The sequence below is a fragment of the Falco punctatus genome, assembly GCF_963210335.1.
Source record: "Falco punctatus genome assembly, chromosome: 9".
Lineage (NCBI taxonomy): Eukaryota > Metazoa > Chordata > Aves > Falconiformes > Falconidae > Falco > Falco punctatus.
Window position 1 is genome coordinate 22,792,361 of NC_137589.1, and position 19,708 is coordinate 22,812,068.

The window sequence follows — 19,708 nt, forward strand, 5'->3', positions numbered from 1 at the left end:
CCTACAGAGTTGTGATTTCAAATGCTGAAGATGTGCCTTCAAATGGAATAGAGACACTATGACTTTGAGACAGTTTTTTCCTGTAGTGCCCAAAGTACCGTATCCTGTAGATGCCTGGCTCTGTGCCAAGAGGGATGTGCCATTCAATAGACACGGTGCTCCGACCAAGAAATCCTTTGGTCCAGTAAAACCTAGCAGGCAAACCAAAAACTGCAGTCAGTAAGAAAATCCACTTTTCATTTTTTTTAATATCCCAAGAGCTCACTAAGTAGAATGAGACGAAGGCACTCCAGTAAAGCGTATTTTAAGACCTTCTTTTAACCTTTCCTCATATATTTAAGTTATCAGAGCAGCAACAAAAAAAAACATTCCAAAACCTGGCAGGGCTGAAAAACATCTGGAAACGTGGAAAAACAAGTCAGCGGTCCTTTTTGCAGATAAAGAATATTTCTACCAGCACGTTCTTACATTCCCAACTCCATATCATAACCTCATACAACATGATCTCCGTGAGAAATATTCATCAGCCTAAGTCTTCCCTGTGCAGGAGGAATGCTGACCAAGAGGATGAGTATTTATTGAAGGTCACAAGCAAAATCTATCACAATCAAGCTCAGGGCTTCTGGCACCCATTTTCATAACAGACTCTCATTGCCTTTTGCAGACTCCTTGTGTAAAACCGCTTCTGCTCAACCTCAAAACTCTAAACACCTAGGGGTGAGGGATTTTTCAGCTGGCCACGGTGGAGAACTTCTTGGGCAGGTGAAGAAGATTAACCTGCTCTTCTTTTGCTACTGCCAGTGAGAGGCACTTCTGAATATCCCCCTAATTGTATCCATGCCAGACATGAGAGTTGTCGAGTCCTACTGAGGCAGCACCCCCATTTCAGGGCAGATAAGAAGCAGATGAACAAAATATGTTGATTCATCAGCAATGGTAATAAAAAGTTTCCCCATACCAGTCTTACTGAGAAGACTGAAACAAATATTTACAGACATGACCGGTGAAAAGCAGTGAATGGTGGGGGAAATTTGGTTTGGTACACAGGGGCCACAGGCTGTCGCAGGGCCCGTGTTTCCACCTGGTTGCTCTTGTCCAAGGTCTTAGCTGTGGATTGCACTGGCTTGTCTTGGGACAAAGACGATGTTGTCTTTGGAGATGACAGTGAGGTGACAGCACAAGGCTAAAGTGGTGGGGGATCTCCATCCTTGGGGACCACACCGACTCACATGCACATGGCCCCACGCAACCTGCTATAGCTGCAACATTGGTCCTGGTGGGAGCTGGGTTGAAACAGAGACCTGCAGCCTGAGCCTGGCTGTAACACTGTGACCTAAAAATGCTGCTGTGATAGATCTATCCCACCATCCAGCCTCCTCCCCATCCTGCCCTCCAGGCTCAGTGAACCAGGACCACCAAGTCTGGGACTCCAGAACTGGAACATAGCTCATATCCCTCCAGGGAAGAGGCTTCTCCCAGATGAGCTCATGGGGATTTAACCATGACTTATCTCCGTTGGCTGTTTGCTAAAGGCAGGGCCAGGCAAATTCCTGCCTGTAACTCAGCCTCTCCTCCTAAACAGTCCCAGGAAAGCAATTACTTCCCCCATGGCAAACGCAGGTGGGGCCAAACACTTCTCTACTGCAAACACCAAGACAGCACCCAGCAAAAGGGCAAGTCTGCACTGTTTGTCCCTCCTGCAACGGTAAAGTGCAGGACAAAGCGCAGATAACATCTATCCCCTTCTCTGAAAGCTGCACCTCCTTTGAGTAAACCTTCATATATTTTGATTCCTAAAAATACGCATTTTACAAATTCAGCTATAAGCTATTTAACACTTTGCAACTCTAAGCTAACACATAATGTGTTCATTTGTGCTACTCTCCTATTGCAATGTCATCACATTAAATGGCATTAAACGCTAGCTTTTCCTGCACTAAACAGCATCTGGCTTTGCTAATATCTAGTAAAAAAGTGTGATGCTTCTTGTCCCCATCGCATTAATTACTGACATGTAACACACTGACATTGTAAGAAGTGACTTGTTTTCATCTTAACAGAACCATTTCCCATTTCTTGCGCTGTTTGGGACTTGCCTGGGGCACCAGGAAGGGAGGCATTACTGTCTGCCTTTGCCTTCTGGACACCCCTTTAGGCAGGAGAAGGCCAAACAGCTCCTCTCCCTTATCAGCAGAAGTATTTAAGCATCATCCAGAGATCTGAAGTCTGACCTTTCTCAATAAGGGAAATAGGATGCCTAGATTCCCATCTCTCCAGCATTATGGCAGCACATTCTTGAAGTTTTGCACTTTTATGTTTTTCATATTCTTGAGTGACATGTTATTAAACATTTTCAGTGCTCCTGGCCAAGATTTTGGGAAATCTGTTGGGTTTTTGGAAGAGGAGGGTAGAAGGCAGGGCTACATATATGGGTGATAAAATGCCATCATTTCCCATACTCAAGTAGGGAACTTGACAGGAAAAGGTGACATCACTGAGAGCAACAAGGCAAACAGAGGGTAAGTGCTAAGAAATGCAGAGCTATGAGTGCAGGCAGGTGACTGTTTTTACTTTATGAATCACAGCAAAGGTGACCCTACGAAAACCCTGCTCTGGTGAACCTCTCATATTTTCTGTTTGGTACCCTATTTATCAGCACAGTACGGCAGCTGGATGGATGTGGTCTATGAACAAGTTGGACCATGAACCTTGCTCTTCCTTCTACCTTTCCCAAACTTACAAGCCTTCATTGCAGAAGCTAGACCCAAGGGTAAGACCAAACGTTGTGGTCTTGACAAGTCAGCCACCTAAATATGGACCAATCTGTCCCCAGAGAGCATAATCTGCAGGGACAAGACCAACCTACATTTAGGAGCTTTGAAATAAAACCCTTCATGTTAAACTCTAATTACTCTATGGAATCTGTGGAACAGTGAAATCTGGTCAGAGCACCCACCTGGTGTCCCAGGAGGCATCATTCTGTACCACGTGCCAGCTGTCTGAAGTATTAGTGTATCTCTCTACCGTCAGGAAGTTGTGTTTCGTCTGGAATAAAATAACAGTTAGCCAGATGCTGAAGGTACAGGCATCCCTACTAATCTGTCTCACTTTAAACTGGAGAATGGCCTCTGTTTCTGTGTGCTTTACTGGCAAAGGTGGTAATTACTGGAAAAAATGCTTTCTTTTCATTGCCAAAGCACAAATTTAAGCTAATAAATTATGCAAAGAACAAGTAAATAAATTGATCATTAAAAAGAGAATGGACAGGTGAGGTATTTGCTATCAATGCCTATGCAAGATGAGTGATGAGACAAATTAAGTACTTCTCTAATTTTCTTTGTTTTATTAAAATAATGCACTGGGCTGATAGGATGGAGACTAGAGACCATGCTTGCTACAACTGGATGGCACTGGATACTGGCTGAGAAAAAATGCGTGGCCTAACACATGGCATGGGTTCCATGTATCAGGGAGAGGCAGTAACTAAATGTTCACTGATCCTGAACATCCCCAATTCCAGTGTCATTGCACCATATTTACCGCGTTCTCTGCACTGTTCCTGGGGTTTGCGCCTACAAAAGTTACTTCAGCAACTTCTGTCTGTGGGGAAAATTGAGATTTATATTAAAGACCGAGCAGCATATTGCACACTAAGAACATTCTTTGAAGGTACCATACAAGTTTTCCAGTGGTTTCGTTGGATTTGGGGGGGGGGGGGGGGTGGGGTTGTTTTCTTTTGGTTTAAATTCTTTATAATTTCACTTGTTGCAATAGCAATGGGCAATTTATACTGTGCACCGGTGTATTGTGCCTTGCCATTCCACTTGTCCTGCTTGCTGGGTGAATTCCACCATAGCATGTAAGATTTCTGTGTGAAAGATGGAGTGAAGTAGGTGAGATATTTAAGAATGCCTCCCTGCCTTCTTCCTACCTTACTGCTGGAGACAGTAAAACTGAACACCTTATCTAAATTTTGAGCAATGAAAATTGAACCCTTTCTGACACTTTTATTTCATTTACATACCAGAGGCATCAAAGGTGACCTGATTTCTGCTTGTAAAGAAATTGCTGTACAATATTTGCCTATTTAATCATCAACTGTTATTTTATATTGAAGCAGAAGGGGAAATCTTCATGTTGAACAAAGAGCTTTTATTTTCCCCTTCATTCACCCATTTTAATCCCATTCAGTACAATTACATTGGCATGAAAATGCTCTGTCTCTGTCTTTTCAACCAAGCCCAATAAAAGCAACGAGACCTTTTTGGTCTGAGAGCACCACAATCATTTAGAAAACATAGATTTTTTCAGATAAGGGATAAGAAGTTAAAGATTATTTCCTAAACAGGTTTTAGCAAATCCTTGAAACTCTCACCGCTCGATACTGTTGTATCACTTCTTGTAGCACATCCCCAAATGTCTTATTCACCGGCACGCGATCGACCATGAGAGGAGGCACCAAGGTCACATTACCTATATTGAAAAATGGGGGCTCTGGACCACGTGGTAAATCCTGAACTGTATTCTGGGAGAGGGAAGAGGTGCTCATTATACATATGTATAGAAAACCAGTATCTGCCTGACGAATCATATCAATGCCTTGACTCTTTATCTAAGTCCATTGCTTAGGTAGATTTTAAAAAGAAGGGCAATAAATTAAGCATAAAAACAAACAACAGGCAATTCATCTGTACTCTGTATGCAGGAGCAATCCCTGCAGGACACCTGCTGCCCTGTTGCTGAGGTCCTCCAAATCCACCTGCCAGAATATCCCATAACTTCAGGAGGCAGAGCCCTCCCACTGGTCCTGCACATTTACATTGCCTGGAGATACAAAGGTAATGAACATTGCCATGTACAGCAGAAATGCAGCACATTTTTTTTTCCTCTTGGTAGAAAAGTAGCAACTTCAAGCTGTGCTGAAAGGTTGGAGGTACCTATTTTCTAAACTTTGAACAAAGAAAACCCAGAATTTCTCAAGTGGTATGAGACCCCCATTACAGGAATTATTTTCATATCACATGAGAATTTCTCAAAGGTGTTTCTTATAAGAAAAGAGAGGGTAGCAATCATGCAACCTCATTGAGGAACAAATATAACCATCACCATTTACAGGACTGAAATATCTGCATGTGGTATATAGAAAATTTTGAGTACCGTAGCAATAGCCTTTGCAAGTCCTCTGTACAGCTGAATATAAGCAGCAAGGGTGTGTGGTCCATAAATAGTCGATGCAGCCTCATATCGTTGAACCTAGCAAAGGACAAATTTGGAAAAGGAGGGTTTGAAGGACTCCTTTGAGCAGTTTATACAGCTCATCTTACTGTGCCAAGACAAGATTAACATAATACGTGCAGGGATTTGTTTACTCCCTTATTGCTAGGGAGGGAGACCAGCAACCTGCCTAAGTATTTCTGCTGGAATTTCAGGTTACTGTTCGTTCTCCAATCCATCACAAACAGGGAGGACCGGTTGTCACTCTTCCAATTATCACAGCTCTTTTACTCTTTTAAAGGCTTATGGTATAGGTTGTCTCCTCTCCAACTTTTTGGGTTGGACAACCCCAGTTCTTCCAACTTTCCCTCCAAGTTTAGGGTTTCTAAAACCAGGGAGTCCATCCAGTGGTCCACATCTCAAAGCACAGCATCTACCAGGCCCTGTGGGGAACCTTAAAACAGGGTCCTGCAAGCCGTATTGTGGTCTTTCCCACAGCAACATGGCACTGCGATTCATGTTCACCTTACAACCCTGCAGTTCCAAATCTTTCTTCTGGCAATTTTGCCACCTTATGAAGGTAAATTCTAATTCATCCAAGTCATCAGGAGATTACTAAAACAGATCTGAATTCACAGGCTCTCCCTTCAGATAGATGTCTTCCCTACATCTGACAATTTCCACATTAAAGCATCCATATGTACTCTCTAGCTATGGTCAGGAAACCACATTGGCCCTTGGACCCTGTTGTCTAGACCAGAATAAACAAGGTCGTCTTCTTCTGCCACAGATTCTTCTGATCTTTGTGGCAAATAATAAGTACTCTAAACATACATAATTTCACATGAATTATCATCCCATATGGACAAAAACTGAATTCAATTAAACATGTTCAATCTACAGTTTTACCATTTACCTGGTATTCTTCATAGGTGGTAATGTAATGGGTGTAGACATTGCACAGACCTGCAATTACGACATCCATTCTTGGTCCGCCGTGAGAATCAAATTCCTAAGAAAGGAAATAAATCACTTATCTTCTAACAACTGCTTAATGCAGAATTATATTGTTGTTGTTGCAATTGTTATTGGTTTGGGTTTGGTTTTTGTTTGTTTCTTCATGGTTTTTCTTTATCACAAAGTTATGTTGGGAAGGGGGCCGGATGATCAGGAATGCAACCCTAAAAGTGCAATTTGCCTTTATTAATGTCTCATATTCTCTTCCCAAAGAAAAAGAGGAGAAATTACCTCATATTCCAGTAAATTCAGTAAATTTAGGGGTTTTTTTGAAGCTGATGTCTCTATACTCCTAGAAAAACTGGTGATATAACTATGTGAGACAGGCTCAGTGAGTTGTGGAGACAGCATTTGAGATTAAGACGGTCTGAAGCTGCAGGCAGGACATATCAATCAGGGAAACAAGAAAAATACATTTGCCATTTTTAACAATTGTTCTTGTATTGCAAAATCCCAGTGAGGATTAAGGAGCTAAACCCCTGCATCCCAGAGACAAAACTCCTGCTAGCATCAGTTATGCCTGGATCCCAGCTGAATTAGCTTTTGTTAGCTTAATAGATTGAAACTCGATCGGTTTGCTTCTTTTGGGGAGGATATTAATTTACCCTGCATGTCAGTAAGCACATGCAAAATGTGTCTGAAGCAACTGTGAGGAGGAAACATCTATGACACGAGACCCATTACCCAAGCTGGGGGGATACAAGGGAAAAAACAGAAGGATCAAGAAATATGAAGTTCCAGATATGCTGTGCTCTGGAGAAACCTCTTCCTCAGCAACTTACTCTTTTAACAGCTTCCCGTAGCCTGCGTCCAGACATGGTCCTAGGGGCATTAAGGGAACAACGTCAGTCTCCAGAAATGCAGAGAGCTAAAGCAGGAATCACTGGCTGGACATGCAGCACACCACCAGAAATACACACAGTACTTGCAGAGCTGTTCAGCATCCCTTAAGGCTTCTCTTTGATGAGCTCAACCAAAACACCTCAAAACTTTTCACATACATCATCACAGCCAGGGTGAGGCTGGAGGCACCCCAGGACAGGGTGGGTAGAAGATAAGGTGCTAGAAATAAATCATTATCCTATTAAGATTTTCACCATGTATTATCAACAGTCGGTGCACTTCATCATTACAGTGTTTGTGACATGAAAAAAAATCAAAGTTAACAACTTCCTTTCATTTCATTGAAACTGCATTTTGTAATGAACAGTTAAAATTATTTAGGAAGCTTGTTTGCATACCATTCATTCCCATGGCTAGTTTATGAAACAGAGAAGAAAACGGGAAACCCCAGATAATCAGAGGAGACAGTACACAAGTGAGTACACGCAGTGGACATATATGTGCAGTGCCTGCACAGCTCTCATATTTGGCACAATTTTGAGCTTACACCCCCTTTCCACTTGCGTGCAGAAGTATCACAGATAGTTTGAATGACATGCTGCCAGCTGCGTTACATAGAGCCGGACCAAAGAAATACATACGTGAATTCTCCAGGAACAGCAATGATTGCCAGTGATCCAATGGCAACAATCTGAACATCCACGATGTCTGGGTGCCATGGGTGAGGCCGAGTCATCTGAGGTGAAAAAAAGTAGGTATGACTATTGTAGGATAGCAGCAAAAAAAAGATAGCTGAAGTGTTTTCCTTCCTACAGTCATAAATTAGGCAAATAAATGTACTTCGTAGGCATTCTACCTCCACGTGTACAGCAAGTTGTCTGACCATAACAGACAGATAAGGCACATGTAAATACTATGGGTAAGGCAAAAAAAGAGTGTTGCCAGAGGGGTAGCTTAAACCAAAGTGTGTAAATAAGGTCAAGGCAGCACCTAGAAATTCCTCACCTGCTTGGGAAAAGGATAGTGTTAGGATCAATAAGGGTGATCATCCGACCAGGAAAGCAAAAGTGAATGAGTGAAATCAGAGAGCCTGGTGGTGGTGGGAAATGAGTTACCTCTTCCTTAGCTGAGCAAATGCACAGTCTGTTGTGAAGCAGAATTTCACCCAGAGGGACCCTCAGCCTAGCCCTGAATTCAAACTGCTCCCTAGCAGGGACCACACCATACTCAGACTCAGCACCATTTGGCAGCAGCGAGAACACACGCCACAGCAGCATTTTGTCCTAAATAGCTAGATAAAAATGAAGAAGCCTGTTAAAAGGAAATTAAGAACAACAAGAATTCAAGGGTGGCATGGCTCCAGGGAATGAAATGCTTCAGCCAGCCAAAAATATTTTTGAAGAGCAATTTACTGAGGGCAAAACATGAATGACAATACCTTGTGAAGCACATCAGAAGCAGGAGGCCTGCAAAGCATCCATAAAAGGATGCTCAAAATGTGTTAAAGTCATAAGAACAAAGTGTCATTTACTCTTAATAGTACCACCCTGGACTGAGGAGGTGGGGTGGGAGGAGGCTCTGTGCTGGGACCTCTTTTTATGGGAGATGACGTGAGGAGCTGATTGAACACAAAGCAACACAAGGAAAGTTCTTCAAGAGGCTGATGAAAGGAATAACAATGAATTGCCTCATCCAGATGGCATCATCTAAGTGCTCTAAAGGATCTTGGACACAATCCCACTCCACTACAGTGCATTTGCTTTAATGCCAAGGAAACAGCAGGTGAAAAATGGGGCATCAAATTTTTTTAAAGTTTTAAGTACAATTTTGGCAAAGTTCAGCAAGAACTATCACCAAGTCCTGCCTAGAACAGAGCAGCCCCAAGCATGGAGATGGGCTGGGACCCACAGGGCAACAGCTCTGCAGAGGCCAACCCTAAGAAATAGCCCTTCCTTGTGTAAGTGGGGCATCCCTGGGATGGAGACTCAAGCAGTGGGGCATCTCATTCCTTGCTGAATACCCTGCCTCGTCTGGACAGGGCCCTGAGCAATGTGCACTAGCTGCAGTGTTGGTCCCGCTGGGATTGGGGTTGTGCTGGAGAATCCCTCCCCAGGGTACCTCCAGCCAGAGCCTGGTACGATTCTACCCATGGATGAGTAAGTCTGGCATCGATGTTATAGCTCTCAGAACTATCAGACACTTGCATAAACATGACAGAAAATCAGAGAATTCAACAGAGCATTTCCAGAGGAAGTCAAAGCCTGGTAGAAACCTTTGAAGATGACACCGAGAGGGTGGGTAAGTTGATACAGTCCCCAGAGTTTCCACAAGGCACCGTGACAAGCTACTTAATTTTGCATGGACCAGTCTGTCACATGACAAAAAAGAAAGGTCTTCTCATGGATTAAAGAGGAAGCCAATGGTAGGATGGAAGAAAAATCCACCCAGATATGAGCACCAGCAGATGAAGTCCTGAAACCAGAGACTGCTGGGGGGCAACACTGAGCTCCACATGCTGTTGGCTTTCCCTGACCTTGTGTATTTTTCCTGTGCATCCTGCTCAGGACTGTTCCACAGACAGAGAATTAGGCCAGGGTGGATCTTCAGTTGGGCTTTTTGACCCTAATGAGAGCAGCAGGTCTGGCCCCTCCTCCTGGGATGTATGGAAAAGATGCTCTGCAAGAGGAAAACTTCCATCTCTCTCATTCTGATGCAAACTAATGGCAACACTCATTCTTGCTTTCTATATTCATGTCTTCAAAGCCCATGCAGCTTGCTCTCCCTCCTTGTTCTTCCCCATATGGGCTGGCACAGACATCATCTGTAGCACCCTACCAAAACCTAGCCCAGATCAGCAACCTCTGTGTTTCCCAGGCCACGCACTGGTATATCCTTACCTCTCCAGTGCTGAAGAGGATCGGCTTGGGTTTGTGGCAGGCTTTCGTTTCATTGGATGGCTCCCCCAGCAGCTGGTCCCGGATTTCATCCCAAAATGGATTCCCTTCTACTGAGCCTTGAGAGGGAAAGATCTTTTAGATGCTGTTCCTTCAGCTGCTCCAGCAGCTAGTGGACCGAGAACTCACTTATTACCCGCTCCCTGCTTGAGTGGGATAGGAAAATTTCTCAGTGGATTCTGACTATGTCCCTTTTCTGGGGTGGTTTGAAAAGCCAAGCTTTAGCCCAGCTGAGCTTCATCTTGGCAGCCTTCAGGTTAATGAGAACAAACTAAAAAGATTGCCCCAAAGCCAGCTTTTTCTTCTCCCCACTGCCCACCCAGCGCTCTCCTTCCTTCAGAGCATGATTGTATCCTTCTCCAGAAGCTTTCCAATGAATGCAGACAAACTTGCAAGCGGGCTGTGGCTGTAAGATCACACCTTCCTTAAAAACATCCCTTTCAAGACTGTGGTTCAACCAGCTGTTGATGTTCTTAAATGACCCTGGTGGTTTGAATTTATTTGGGAGATGCCCCATGTCCTCCCCATTTGTACGAAGCTGTACTGACATCTGCTCCCTAAATTACCTTGTGTGAAGTTGAAAGCCCCCACTCCATCAATAGTCCCCGCAGCAAAGCTGTGTCCTAAGGCTGGTTTACATGTTTTAACCTGAATCAGAAGGGAGAAAAGAATGAAAAAGAAATATTTTAAAACCGGTTCCCCTCAGCATGCCATGTCCTGCTGTGAGAATACAACATTTCTTCCTTCCTTATGCCTGTGTCCTGGGAGCTCCTGCTCTTACCATGTGTGTAGCATTGAGCTCCACCGAGACATCACTCATGTTCACCCACTGGTGGGCTGAGCTGAGGGGTCCTGTGACCTCTTGGGAAGCTTTTTCATACAGATCCTAGGGGACACAAAAGGTGGAAATTCTTGAGGAAGAAGAAATCAAGAACGTAACTTTTCTGAGATTCAACTATATGGATTATTTCTTCATTCTGTTGACACTTTCCAGTGGCCTCTTCCAGGTGTTAAAGCAAGAGTGTATTTCCCAAACTCCTTTGTTTCTACCACCTGGCCCCCACATCCTGCATGCCCCAAGTCCTGCAGGCTCCCCCTGGCTCAAGTAACACTTGAGGGGAGGATGCTCTGTGGTCAGTTTTGTGCACGCCTTTTTTTTACAGCTGAAATGGGCACCTATTCCATGAAGATGGCAACTTCTTCTTCCTAGTTACAACCTTCTGGCATTTCTCACATCTTAGGCCAACCTGAAGAAATATTTTCTATGAGAAAGGTGCACTTCATTGCATTCATTGGTTCAAAACACATGGACATTACCATGCATTTACTATACAGCTGATGGATAAGCCGTTCAGCTCTTCAGTGAATGATTTTCTGGCACACATGCCTCAACTTGGTTCGTAGAAAGTGTTGCCAGAAGTTACACAGATTTAGTAACAATCCTGTAACTGCAGGAAAGAATAGAGGGGACAGCCTTCGAAGGCCAAGAGTCTGCAGTGTTAAAACTGACAGCGATGTTTTCCCTTGCCATTTGATACACATGCCGGGCCACGCCGACTGGGACAACCTTTCACTTGCAAGTCACGATCAGCCTCGAGTGACGTCAGGGCAAGCATCTGAAATGGCAATTAAAGGGAAACTGCCACCATCAAGCCTTCTGCTCCTACTCCTCTGCTGGGCCCCTTCCAGCTCCTACGAGGTGCTGTCCCTCTTACTGACCACTCTCACGTTACACGAACCCGCAGAAGGGGAACCAGTAAATTCAGGTGACTTTTGAGCCCAAGGACACAGGCAACATAAGGGAACCCATCGGGTGGAAGACACTGTAAATGCAAAGTCAAGCAGGGCAAGATAAGTATCTTTCGTGGATGTTGAAGCTGGCACATTTTAACTCACATTTGGGTTAGTTTGGCAGAGTGGTGCCAAAGCTGGCCAACAAGTGGTATGTGGTGGTGTCTCTGAGCTCTTCTGGGAGTCTTCAACACCAGCGGTTTTTCCCATTATGACACCTCTGAGATGCATGCTTGGGAGGGAGGGGGAGATCATAAGGGGCAATATCCACATTATATACCAATAAGGAATATTGATATTAAAAGCCCAAACCAACATTTCAAATTGTGACACTTACAATGACGTACCTAAATAAAAGTGCATGCCTTCTGAAAAATCAGGAAACTTTTCCTTAAGTGTATAGATACGGACTTTTGAGTAATTTAAATCTACATTCACAAAAAGTAGTGCAAGAAAGTTCCTTAAACAAACATGCACTCCTGTAATAACAGCATTCATGCACAGTTGTAAAACAAAGTATCACTTACCCTTGCTTTCAAGTAGATATTCTGTCCTATAATTCTCGTACTGTCAAACATGTCTTTACCAGGACCCATGGCCATGCACATCGTTGCCTGTTAAGAAATTTGTTTAAATGCTACTGATTACTTAATATGGAGAATGTGTAGCACTGCAAAGTGGACGAGTTCCCAAGCTGTTGTCATACTGTGAGAACTAATTGCTTCTTGCCAGCCATCTCAAATTTGGGCACCAGGTTACTGCACTAACCTTTGCAGCAAGGTAGATGCAAGTTTGAGCTGAATGACTGGAAAGTGTGTATGAGGACAAGACACAGTAAGTGCCTGAAAGAGCTATCCAGAATAGTCCAAAAAGAGGTGATTTTTGTTTAATGTCCTCTTCATGCACAATGGTCCAGCACATGGCTCTGTATTTGCTGCTCCACCCCAAGTTTTCTCCTCCTCGGCAGTTAATGTAGATCAGGTACGAGTTACTTACCCCCCCCACGGGACAGGTGCTCTGTGGGTTGTTGCACGACTCCCCTGTGTTTACGCAGAACGGGCCCTTAGTGTTGGGCGACACATCTCCCAAGTTGGAGGATGCGAAGGCAGCCACAAAAGAGCCCTGCCAAAACCAGGTGCGGTCAGATGGATTTTAGTGCCTTGCAGTGATTGCAAACACCACCTGCAGCTTTCCCTGCAGTCACAGCTGGCTTTACAGCTAGCTGATACACATGTGATGCTGGTAAACATTTCCGAAATGACCGAGATGACTGGAACGGGGGTTTAGGAGTGTCCCAGGGCTTAGGGACAGGAAGAGCAAGGGAGAATGGGGTGCACATGTTTCAACTGCCATTTCAGGGGGACCTCCACGCTGCATACCTGCTTTGGTATCCAGACAGCATTTCTTCATCTACCTCTTCCATCTCAGCAGCAGTTCTTCCCCCCACATCCCCAGTTCCTCATGTTACTGATCTGATGTTAGTGGGTCATGGTAGTACCTTGCACAGGATTTTTTTCCTGCCATGCTTTCACCATGACTGATTTACAGGGTTAGAGCTATTGGGTTTGACTGCAGGAGTTAACATCAAGCAGTACTTGATTGGTTACACACTCAATGTCAGCTGAATTCAGCTCTCACAGACACTCTCATTTTTTTCCCCTCTTTTGGAGATGGGATGCGCCAACACCAGATATTTTGATCAGTGAGCCATTTTCTTGTAAGACTGCTAGACACAATGTGCCCAGCAAAACATACAGCTAAATACTCAATCCTGCAAACACTTTGTAGCCTTGCATGCATGTCACCTTGCACCAGCTTGCACCCATAGCTATGCACTAGAGCAGGAATTAGGTAGACTTCCTTTAGTTTCCATCTTTGGTATGAACTACAGGTGTTCCTCTGCCCAGAGTATTAAATAGGAATTGGGCAACTGCTTCAAGGTACATGCTGGAGATACACACAGGACACCCTCTTAATCAACTCATGACTCAAAGCATCTGTGAGATGGGTTCATGACCATATTTACATTTCTGGGGAAATAATGTTTTTTAAAGGAGCTGTGTTTGCCCTCTGTGGATGGCAAAACTTCTGGATAAATGAACCGGCTCTCTCACAAGCAGAACAGGCAGAGCTGGCTGGAAGCCATAAGAAGGAACTGGAGCTGACCACAGACTTCATGTCACACCACAGATGCACTATATTGATCCCTTTGGATTGAGTATCCCACACATGCCTTTCTAGTATTTCCAATAGTCGAATCAAAATATATTTGATTGATTCCTACAGTCTAAATAAATACCACTTATTACTAGTTTGGAAAGTCAAGAATACACCTTGCAATTTCTCTTCTTTAGAGGAAGAAAGTAAATAAATCAAAATGTTCATCTTTTTCCTCTTTCTGTGTTTACTCTATTGTCCTATTTCACTGTTTGAAAAAAACTGCTTTGGCCCATAGAAAGCACCAACCATCCCCTCCCTGTTGCAACACTTTCCTCCCATCATTTTCAGTAATTTGAAACCACTCCCACCTCTCCGGGAAGCATCCCCTTGTTCTTCTCCTGTTCAAACAAGTAAGAAGCATAGCCCACGTTGTCGCTGTTCACAAGATGGTTTGTGTTGTTCATGTTGACCGGGTGCACGGCAAACCAGCTGAAGAGGAGTCAGAAGACATAGGAAATGCATCATTCATTCTACATATTGGCAACTGATTTGTTCAATCTATGTATTTGCAATTGACTTATGGGCATTTTCTTTGGGAGAATATAAATGGAGACTGTTGGTACCTAGGGATGTATTAACAAGGGCAGAGTTATTCCCATCCTCTCCCTTCCTGACCAGGAGGGCTCGTGGCTGTGACGGTCCAGGTCTTGAGGCCATAAGAATTTGGCACCATAATTATCAGGGCCACCGAGAGCTTTTTCTGAGTCCAAAGAATTATATTTTGGAGGGATTTTTATTTTCTTGCTTCAAAGAAACAAGGAGGAGTCAATAATGTCAAAAAGGGAACACTTTCATTCTTGCAAAAAGGAAAATCCTTCTCTTCCTCTTAACAGAGTCAGACTCTCGTTTGGACTTCTAAATGAGGAAAACGCAAGTATGGCTTTGTTACTGCACGTCACTTCATTTCCCTGGCCTTGAGTTCTGAACTTCACGTGGCTGAACCCTGCCCCACAGATCAGTTGATAGGATGGGCATCATAAATGCTGCCTGTAGGAATGGCACACTTCCCACAGAACAGGGGGTGTTAAAGGAAATAACCAAGAGAAGAGGAACTCAAAGGGTCCTAGGGATGCTGGAGCTGGGATCTGTTTTGGGGGCATGGAGAGAGCCCCAGAGGGGACTCTTCTGTGCCCCTACAGTGGAAGACCAGCTATGGCCATCTTTCCCAGATGCCTTTGGGCCGTGGCAGGAGATGTGCCCAGCTGTAGGTGGGCCAGGTACTACTACATCTCCCAGAGCAGATGAGGGGCACTGACCTGGTTTATGCACTCATGGACTCTCACTGGCTCTTCCCTCAGAGCCCCTCTGGTGACTAGCTGGGAGCAGCGCCTGGTGGGCCAGGAGCAGCGTTGGGAAGCACAGCTTGTGCAGAAAGAGAACTGCTACGGAACTGTGGTTTATGAGGATTTCGAGAAAAACATGTTACTTCAGCGGTCAGTACCTGATAAGGCCTATGTCCTGTCCACCCTCGTCTACCATCTTCAGCAACACCATTTCTTTATCTGTGTCGGATGAATACCTGGATGAAAACAAAGCCGGGAAATGCCATCAGTGCCAGAGCTGTAGTCACGCTCTGCATTTCTCAGACACGCTAAATCTCCACTAGGATGAGCAAGGAAATGAAGAGGTTGTTACAGATATTACCAGAGCACAGTGAGACCTTAAAGAAGTATCTGGAAGTGGCTGTGAAGGTAAGGGAAGAGTTATGGTTGTTGCTGACCTCAGGTGCTACTTCTCCAGGGGATGGTGAGAAGAGCTCTCTGCAAGCACAAATTCATGCACCAACGATGGCACTTCAATGTCACCTGACTCAAATGCCAACTTCTACTAAAGACTTTCTTTTTTTCTTTTTCTTTTCTTTTTTTTTTTTTGAGGTTTTTTTTTGTTTTGTTTTACACAAAGTATAAGGTCACATCCTTGACAATGCCTCGCATGCTTGGAGTGGGCAACCACAGCTTTGAAGCCTACTCTTGCAACTAGTTTTTGGGGATGCACACATCCAATCACCCAGGATGGCAACAGTGTCATTCTGCCATTGTCTTAGCTCCTCGTTTTCAACCATCCCATGAATGACTAGAAACACCAGCTGCAAGAAGGCTAGGCCATGGTCCCAACTGAAGGATCCTCTTCAGGGCTCTGTTTCTCTCCTGCTCCAGGAGCTTTTACCTCCTTCGTTCGGATGCTGGATTCTCAAGATAGGAGAAAGGGCTTCGGTTGATCTGGCTGTTTTCTACAGTGCCTCTGTTTACAAAAAGCTTTCCTCTCTTCATGTTCTGATGCGCTATATCAATGCTCTGAAAAGCAGGAGGACAGGGAATATCAGTCCATGCATGTAAGGTGTACGTGAGATTATCTAGAAAAACTCTTTTCCTCCCTGCCTCTCCCCAGCCCTTCTTGGGAATTTGGGGGCTTTTTTCTTAAGTGGTCTAAAATCATATAAAATTATGACAATACTTTGAAACCACCCACATCTGCCTCTTTCTAAAGAATGATTTCAAGGCTACTTTTTTTTTAATCTGATTTCACTGGTAAGCATAAACCCACCTCCAAGTGTGTTTATAGACTCTGACATTCGGAGGTGCTACCATGAACATCACAGCAATATCTCCACTAGTTACAAACGTCCTGCGTTTATGGGCTGTCATGTCAACAGGCTGTATGCCACTGACCTTTACGATGCCATTCACGATCGCGTTGAGGGATGGTCTGATTAGCCCTTTGCTAGTGATCCTGAAGAGTGTGTACTGGAAGTAGCCACCAGGACCCGAGTGTGTGTGGGTGCCACTGAGGATGACGTTGTCCTGTCGGTACAGCTCGCCGTACTTACTCTTCAGTTCCTTCAGCACCTAAGAGGAGGTGGCCCTAAAAACCCTTTTTCACACCCAAAGGCTATGGAGGCTTGTATCAGCCCTCACCAAAACCCCAGCCATTCATCTTTCTCCTCAGTCTTCTCTTTCTGCCTTATACCCCCATAATGGTGTCACAACAGATTATAGCTGTTGACTTGGCAACAGCCTTAAAATAATAAAATCTGGTACGTGCAGACCTCTACGGCCAACTTGCAGTGAAGCCCAGATCACCCAAGGACTCCCCAGCTCTCTGGCATCTCCCTCTCTCCTCTGCGGTGCTGGAGACCCAGCACTGCACAGTCACCATGATAATGTATTCAGGACCCGCAAGTATTTGTGATAGTTTTTCCTCTAAGAAAAACAGTGTCAAAGTCCAGCCTCATTTGCTGAGGAATCAAAAGTTCTTCTTCAGGACAGAAACAATGTCTCTCCAAGATTGTGCTGTAAGGAAATCTCAAAGCAAACAGCCAATGTTCTGGGATGCTCAGTATTATTTAGTCATGACCACAACCTTCACGCTAATACCAGCAACAACCCAGATTGTGCCAACCATCCAATTCCAGCCATGTACCTCCAGCCTCAGTCTCTGAGACACCATTCCTATGTCGGCGCTAACAAACACGACTCGCCTGGAGTCATCAAGGTCCGCCACGATGAAGGCTCGGCTGTAGAGGCGCGAGAGTAGCCCGCCACCCACCTGGTCTGGGTTGGCATATCCCATCTGGAAGAGAAGAGCTCCATCAAGCCCACACGGCCAAAATATTGAGCGATGTATTCATTTGCGTGTATTTTTCTAAGTAGACTTGCCAGAGGGTCAGAGGACTCATTCAATGTATGAACACTCAGCTGCAACTATCTTGCCCTGTGATTGTAAGAATCACAGAATGGTTTGGGTTTGAAGGGACCTTAAAGATCAACTAGTTCCAGCCCCCTGCCATGGGCAGGGACACCTTCCACTAGGTCAGGTTGCTCAAAGCCTCAAAGAAATTTCACCTATTTGAAGACAACAACCATTTGGCAAGGCAGAGCCTCTAAACCAGAAGTCCTGCAAAAAATACTCAGATAAGATGAAAATCAGTATTTTGTCAACCCCGTGTTCAGTTCCCTCAACTTGCCAGAGGAATTTCTGCCACAGGTCCCGTGCAGTCAGCTCGACCTACACCCAGTAAGTATTGGCTCGCTGCTGCTGGTTCACTGGATTCTGTAATAAGAATAAATAGTAGATTAGTGGAGACACGAGCAAGCAGAATCGGGGACGGAAGATGCAACCCAGCCTTTTTAAAAAGATTGCAGGCCTGAAACCTGCTCAAGATCCCCAGAGGGCTCAGCAGACCTATGGACAAGGGGATCCAGCTGGTACTGTCTGCTTGGGTTTCCGATGGGCTGTCAGTGTGGCCAAAGTGTGCTGGGGCTGTCAAGGCATTTGGGGAGGTAAAGGGTGAACCAGGCATGAAGAACTGCAGAGGGAGCTCACAAGATGGGATCACCAGACTGTGTAAAATGTGTCATGATTCACAGCAAGGGGAAGCAGCCTAGCTTTGCCAGTTAAGCTCTCCAAGCCCATCACTACTGTGCAGGAAACAGAGCTGAGGGTGTAAGAGCTGTTTTCACACAAAAACTTCAGCTCAGCAGCAGTGAGAAGAAGGGGGTGGCATGTCAGATCTACTGGAAAGGCACTAGAGAAGGAAGAGGGCACATCCATATATCACCCTGGCGCCTCCAACACGTCCTGTGTCCAGTGCTGGCGCCCTGGTCTCAAAAAAATCACAGCAGAGCCAGCCGAAGCTCAGAGAGGGGAAAAGCAGCTCTGGGCATGACGTCCAGGCAAGCAGTGAGGAAAAGGACTCCTGAAGGAGTTCATGTGTCCTCCCAGCCACCACGAAGGTGCAGAATTCCCTGTACAGAATGGACAAAGTGCTTGGGCAAACTCATGGAAGAAAAGCTACTGCATGCTATTAAGTTTTTTAAAACTGAAAGAAGAGATGAAGAAAAATGATTTTAAAAATGAAAGAAGAGAAATGGCAGAGAGAGGGAATGGAGATTGTCTGGATCCCTGCAGACAGCTTCACCTCCCACCCCAAGGCTGTGCATCCGAGCCCTGAGAGATGCTCATGCTGGGTTTGACCACCATGCTCCTGCCGCAGAGGCCAGTAACAGCCCCGTGCCATGGCTGGGTGGGACGACCATATACAGAGAAGATTATGAAAGCTCAGCAGTGGCCCAATGACCTTCTACCTGTATCCCTTTAATTTAAATTACTGCACTGGACAGACACTCAAGCAAGATGTGATGGCGGGACTGAAATAGCTCAACTTGCCGTTGCTCTCTTTGGTGAGAAAGTGGAGGGTGAGGAGCACCACAGTCACAACGATCATCAATGTCAGGCAAACGATGAGGATCACCTCCAGGCGGGAGAAGGAGCACTTGGACCTCTTCCCACACATGGTGGGGGCACTGTGAAAGCAGAAAGGAGCCTGTGGGGAAGGCAAACGGGACAGCCCCAGTGTCAGGCACATCCCACCCAGAGCAGCACATCATACCCCCAAAGAGCTGGTGATGGTTTGTGGCCCCTGTCCCAGTGTCAGAGCAGGCAGTGGCAGCAATAAGGATGGGAAGTGAAGATTTATTTTTCAATTTGCTTAAAAGCAGAAAAAATACATCTCCTGTGAGCAGCAATCACTCCCCATCATGAGGCTGATAGGACAGGGTGAATGGCTGAACATACCGATCCTACATTTCCCAGGACACTTCGCTTGCTTTTTTGAAAAAGTCTCTTAAATAAACCCCACAATCTTCCACCAGATCCTGTGTTCACTGAGT

The 19,708-nt window shown here is 45.0% G+C and overlaps 1 protein-coding gene across 1 annotated transcript; it reads right to left on the reverse strand.

Annotated features, from left to right (window-relative positions):
* LOC308069463 (putative neutral ceramidase C) lies at positions 1–19,134 on the reverse strand. The gene is made up of 19 exons (XM_080401816.1): positions 18,004–19,134; positions 17,460–17,609; positions 16,709–16,885; positions 16,206–16,333; positions 15,481–15,558; positions 14,348–14,468; positions 12,816–12,941; positions 12,347–12,433; positions 10,810–10,914; positions 10,595–10,676; positions 9,972–10,087; positions 7,716–7,810; positions 7,014–7,053; positions 6,131–6,226; positions 5,158–5,253; positions 4,376–4,525; positions 3,541–3,600; positions 2,957–3,045; positions 1–191 (listed from the first exon to the last, which is right to left on the reverse strand). Exons 1-19 carry the CDS (start codon positions 18,337–18,339, stop codon positions 2–4), a joined length of 2,322 nt encoding a protein of 773 aa, XP_080257942.1. The 5' UTR covers positions 18,340–19,134; the 3' UTR covers position 1.
* Positions 19,135–19,708: the final 574 nt, after the last annotated feature.

What these genes read in the sequence shown, in the direction of transcription:
- LOC308069463 (XM_080401816.1), bottom strand. Translation starts at nt 18,339, where the DNA reads ATGCCTGGTTCACCCTTTACCTCCCCAAATGCCTTGACAGCCCCAGCA. An exon ending in TGATACAACAGTATCGAGCG is followed by an intron (nt 3,601 to 4,375) that starts GTGAGAGTTTCA and finishes TTTTCCCCACAG; the next exon opens with ACAGAAGTTGCTGAAGTAAC. An exon ending in GGAACAGTGCAGAGAACGCG is followed by an intron (nt 3,046 to 3,540) that starts GTAAATATGGTG and finishes ATTTTATTCCAG; the next exon opens with ACGAAACACAACTTCCTGAC.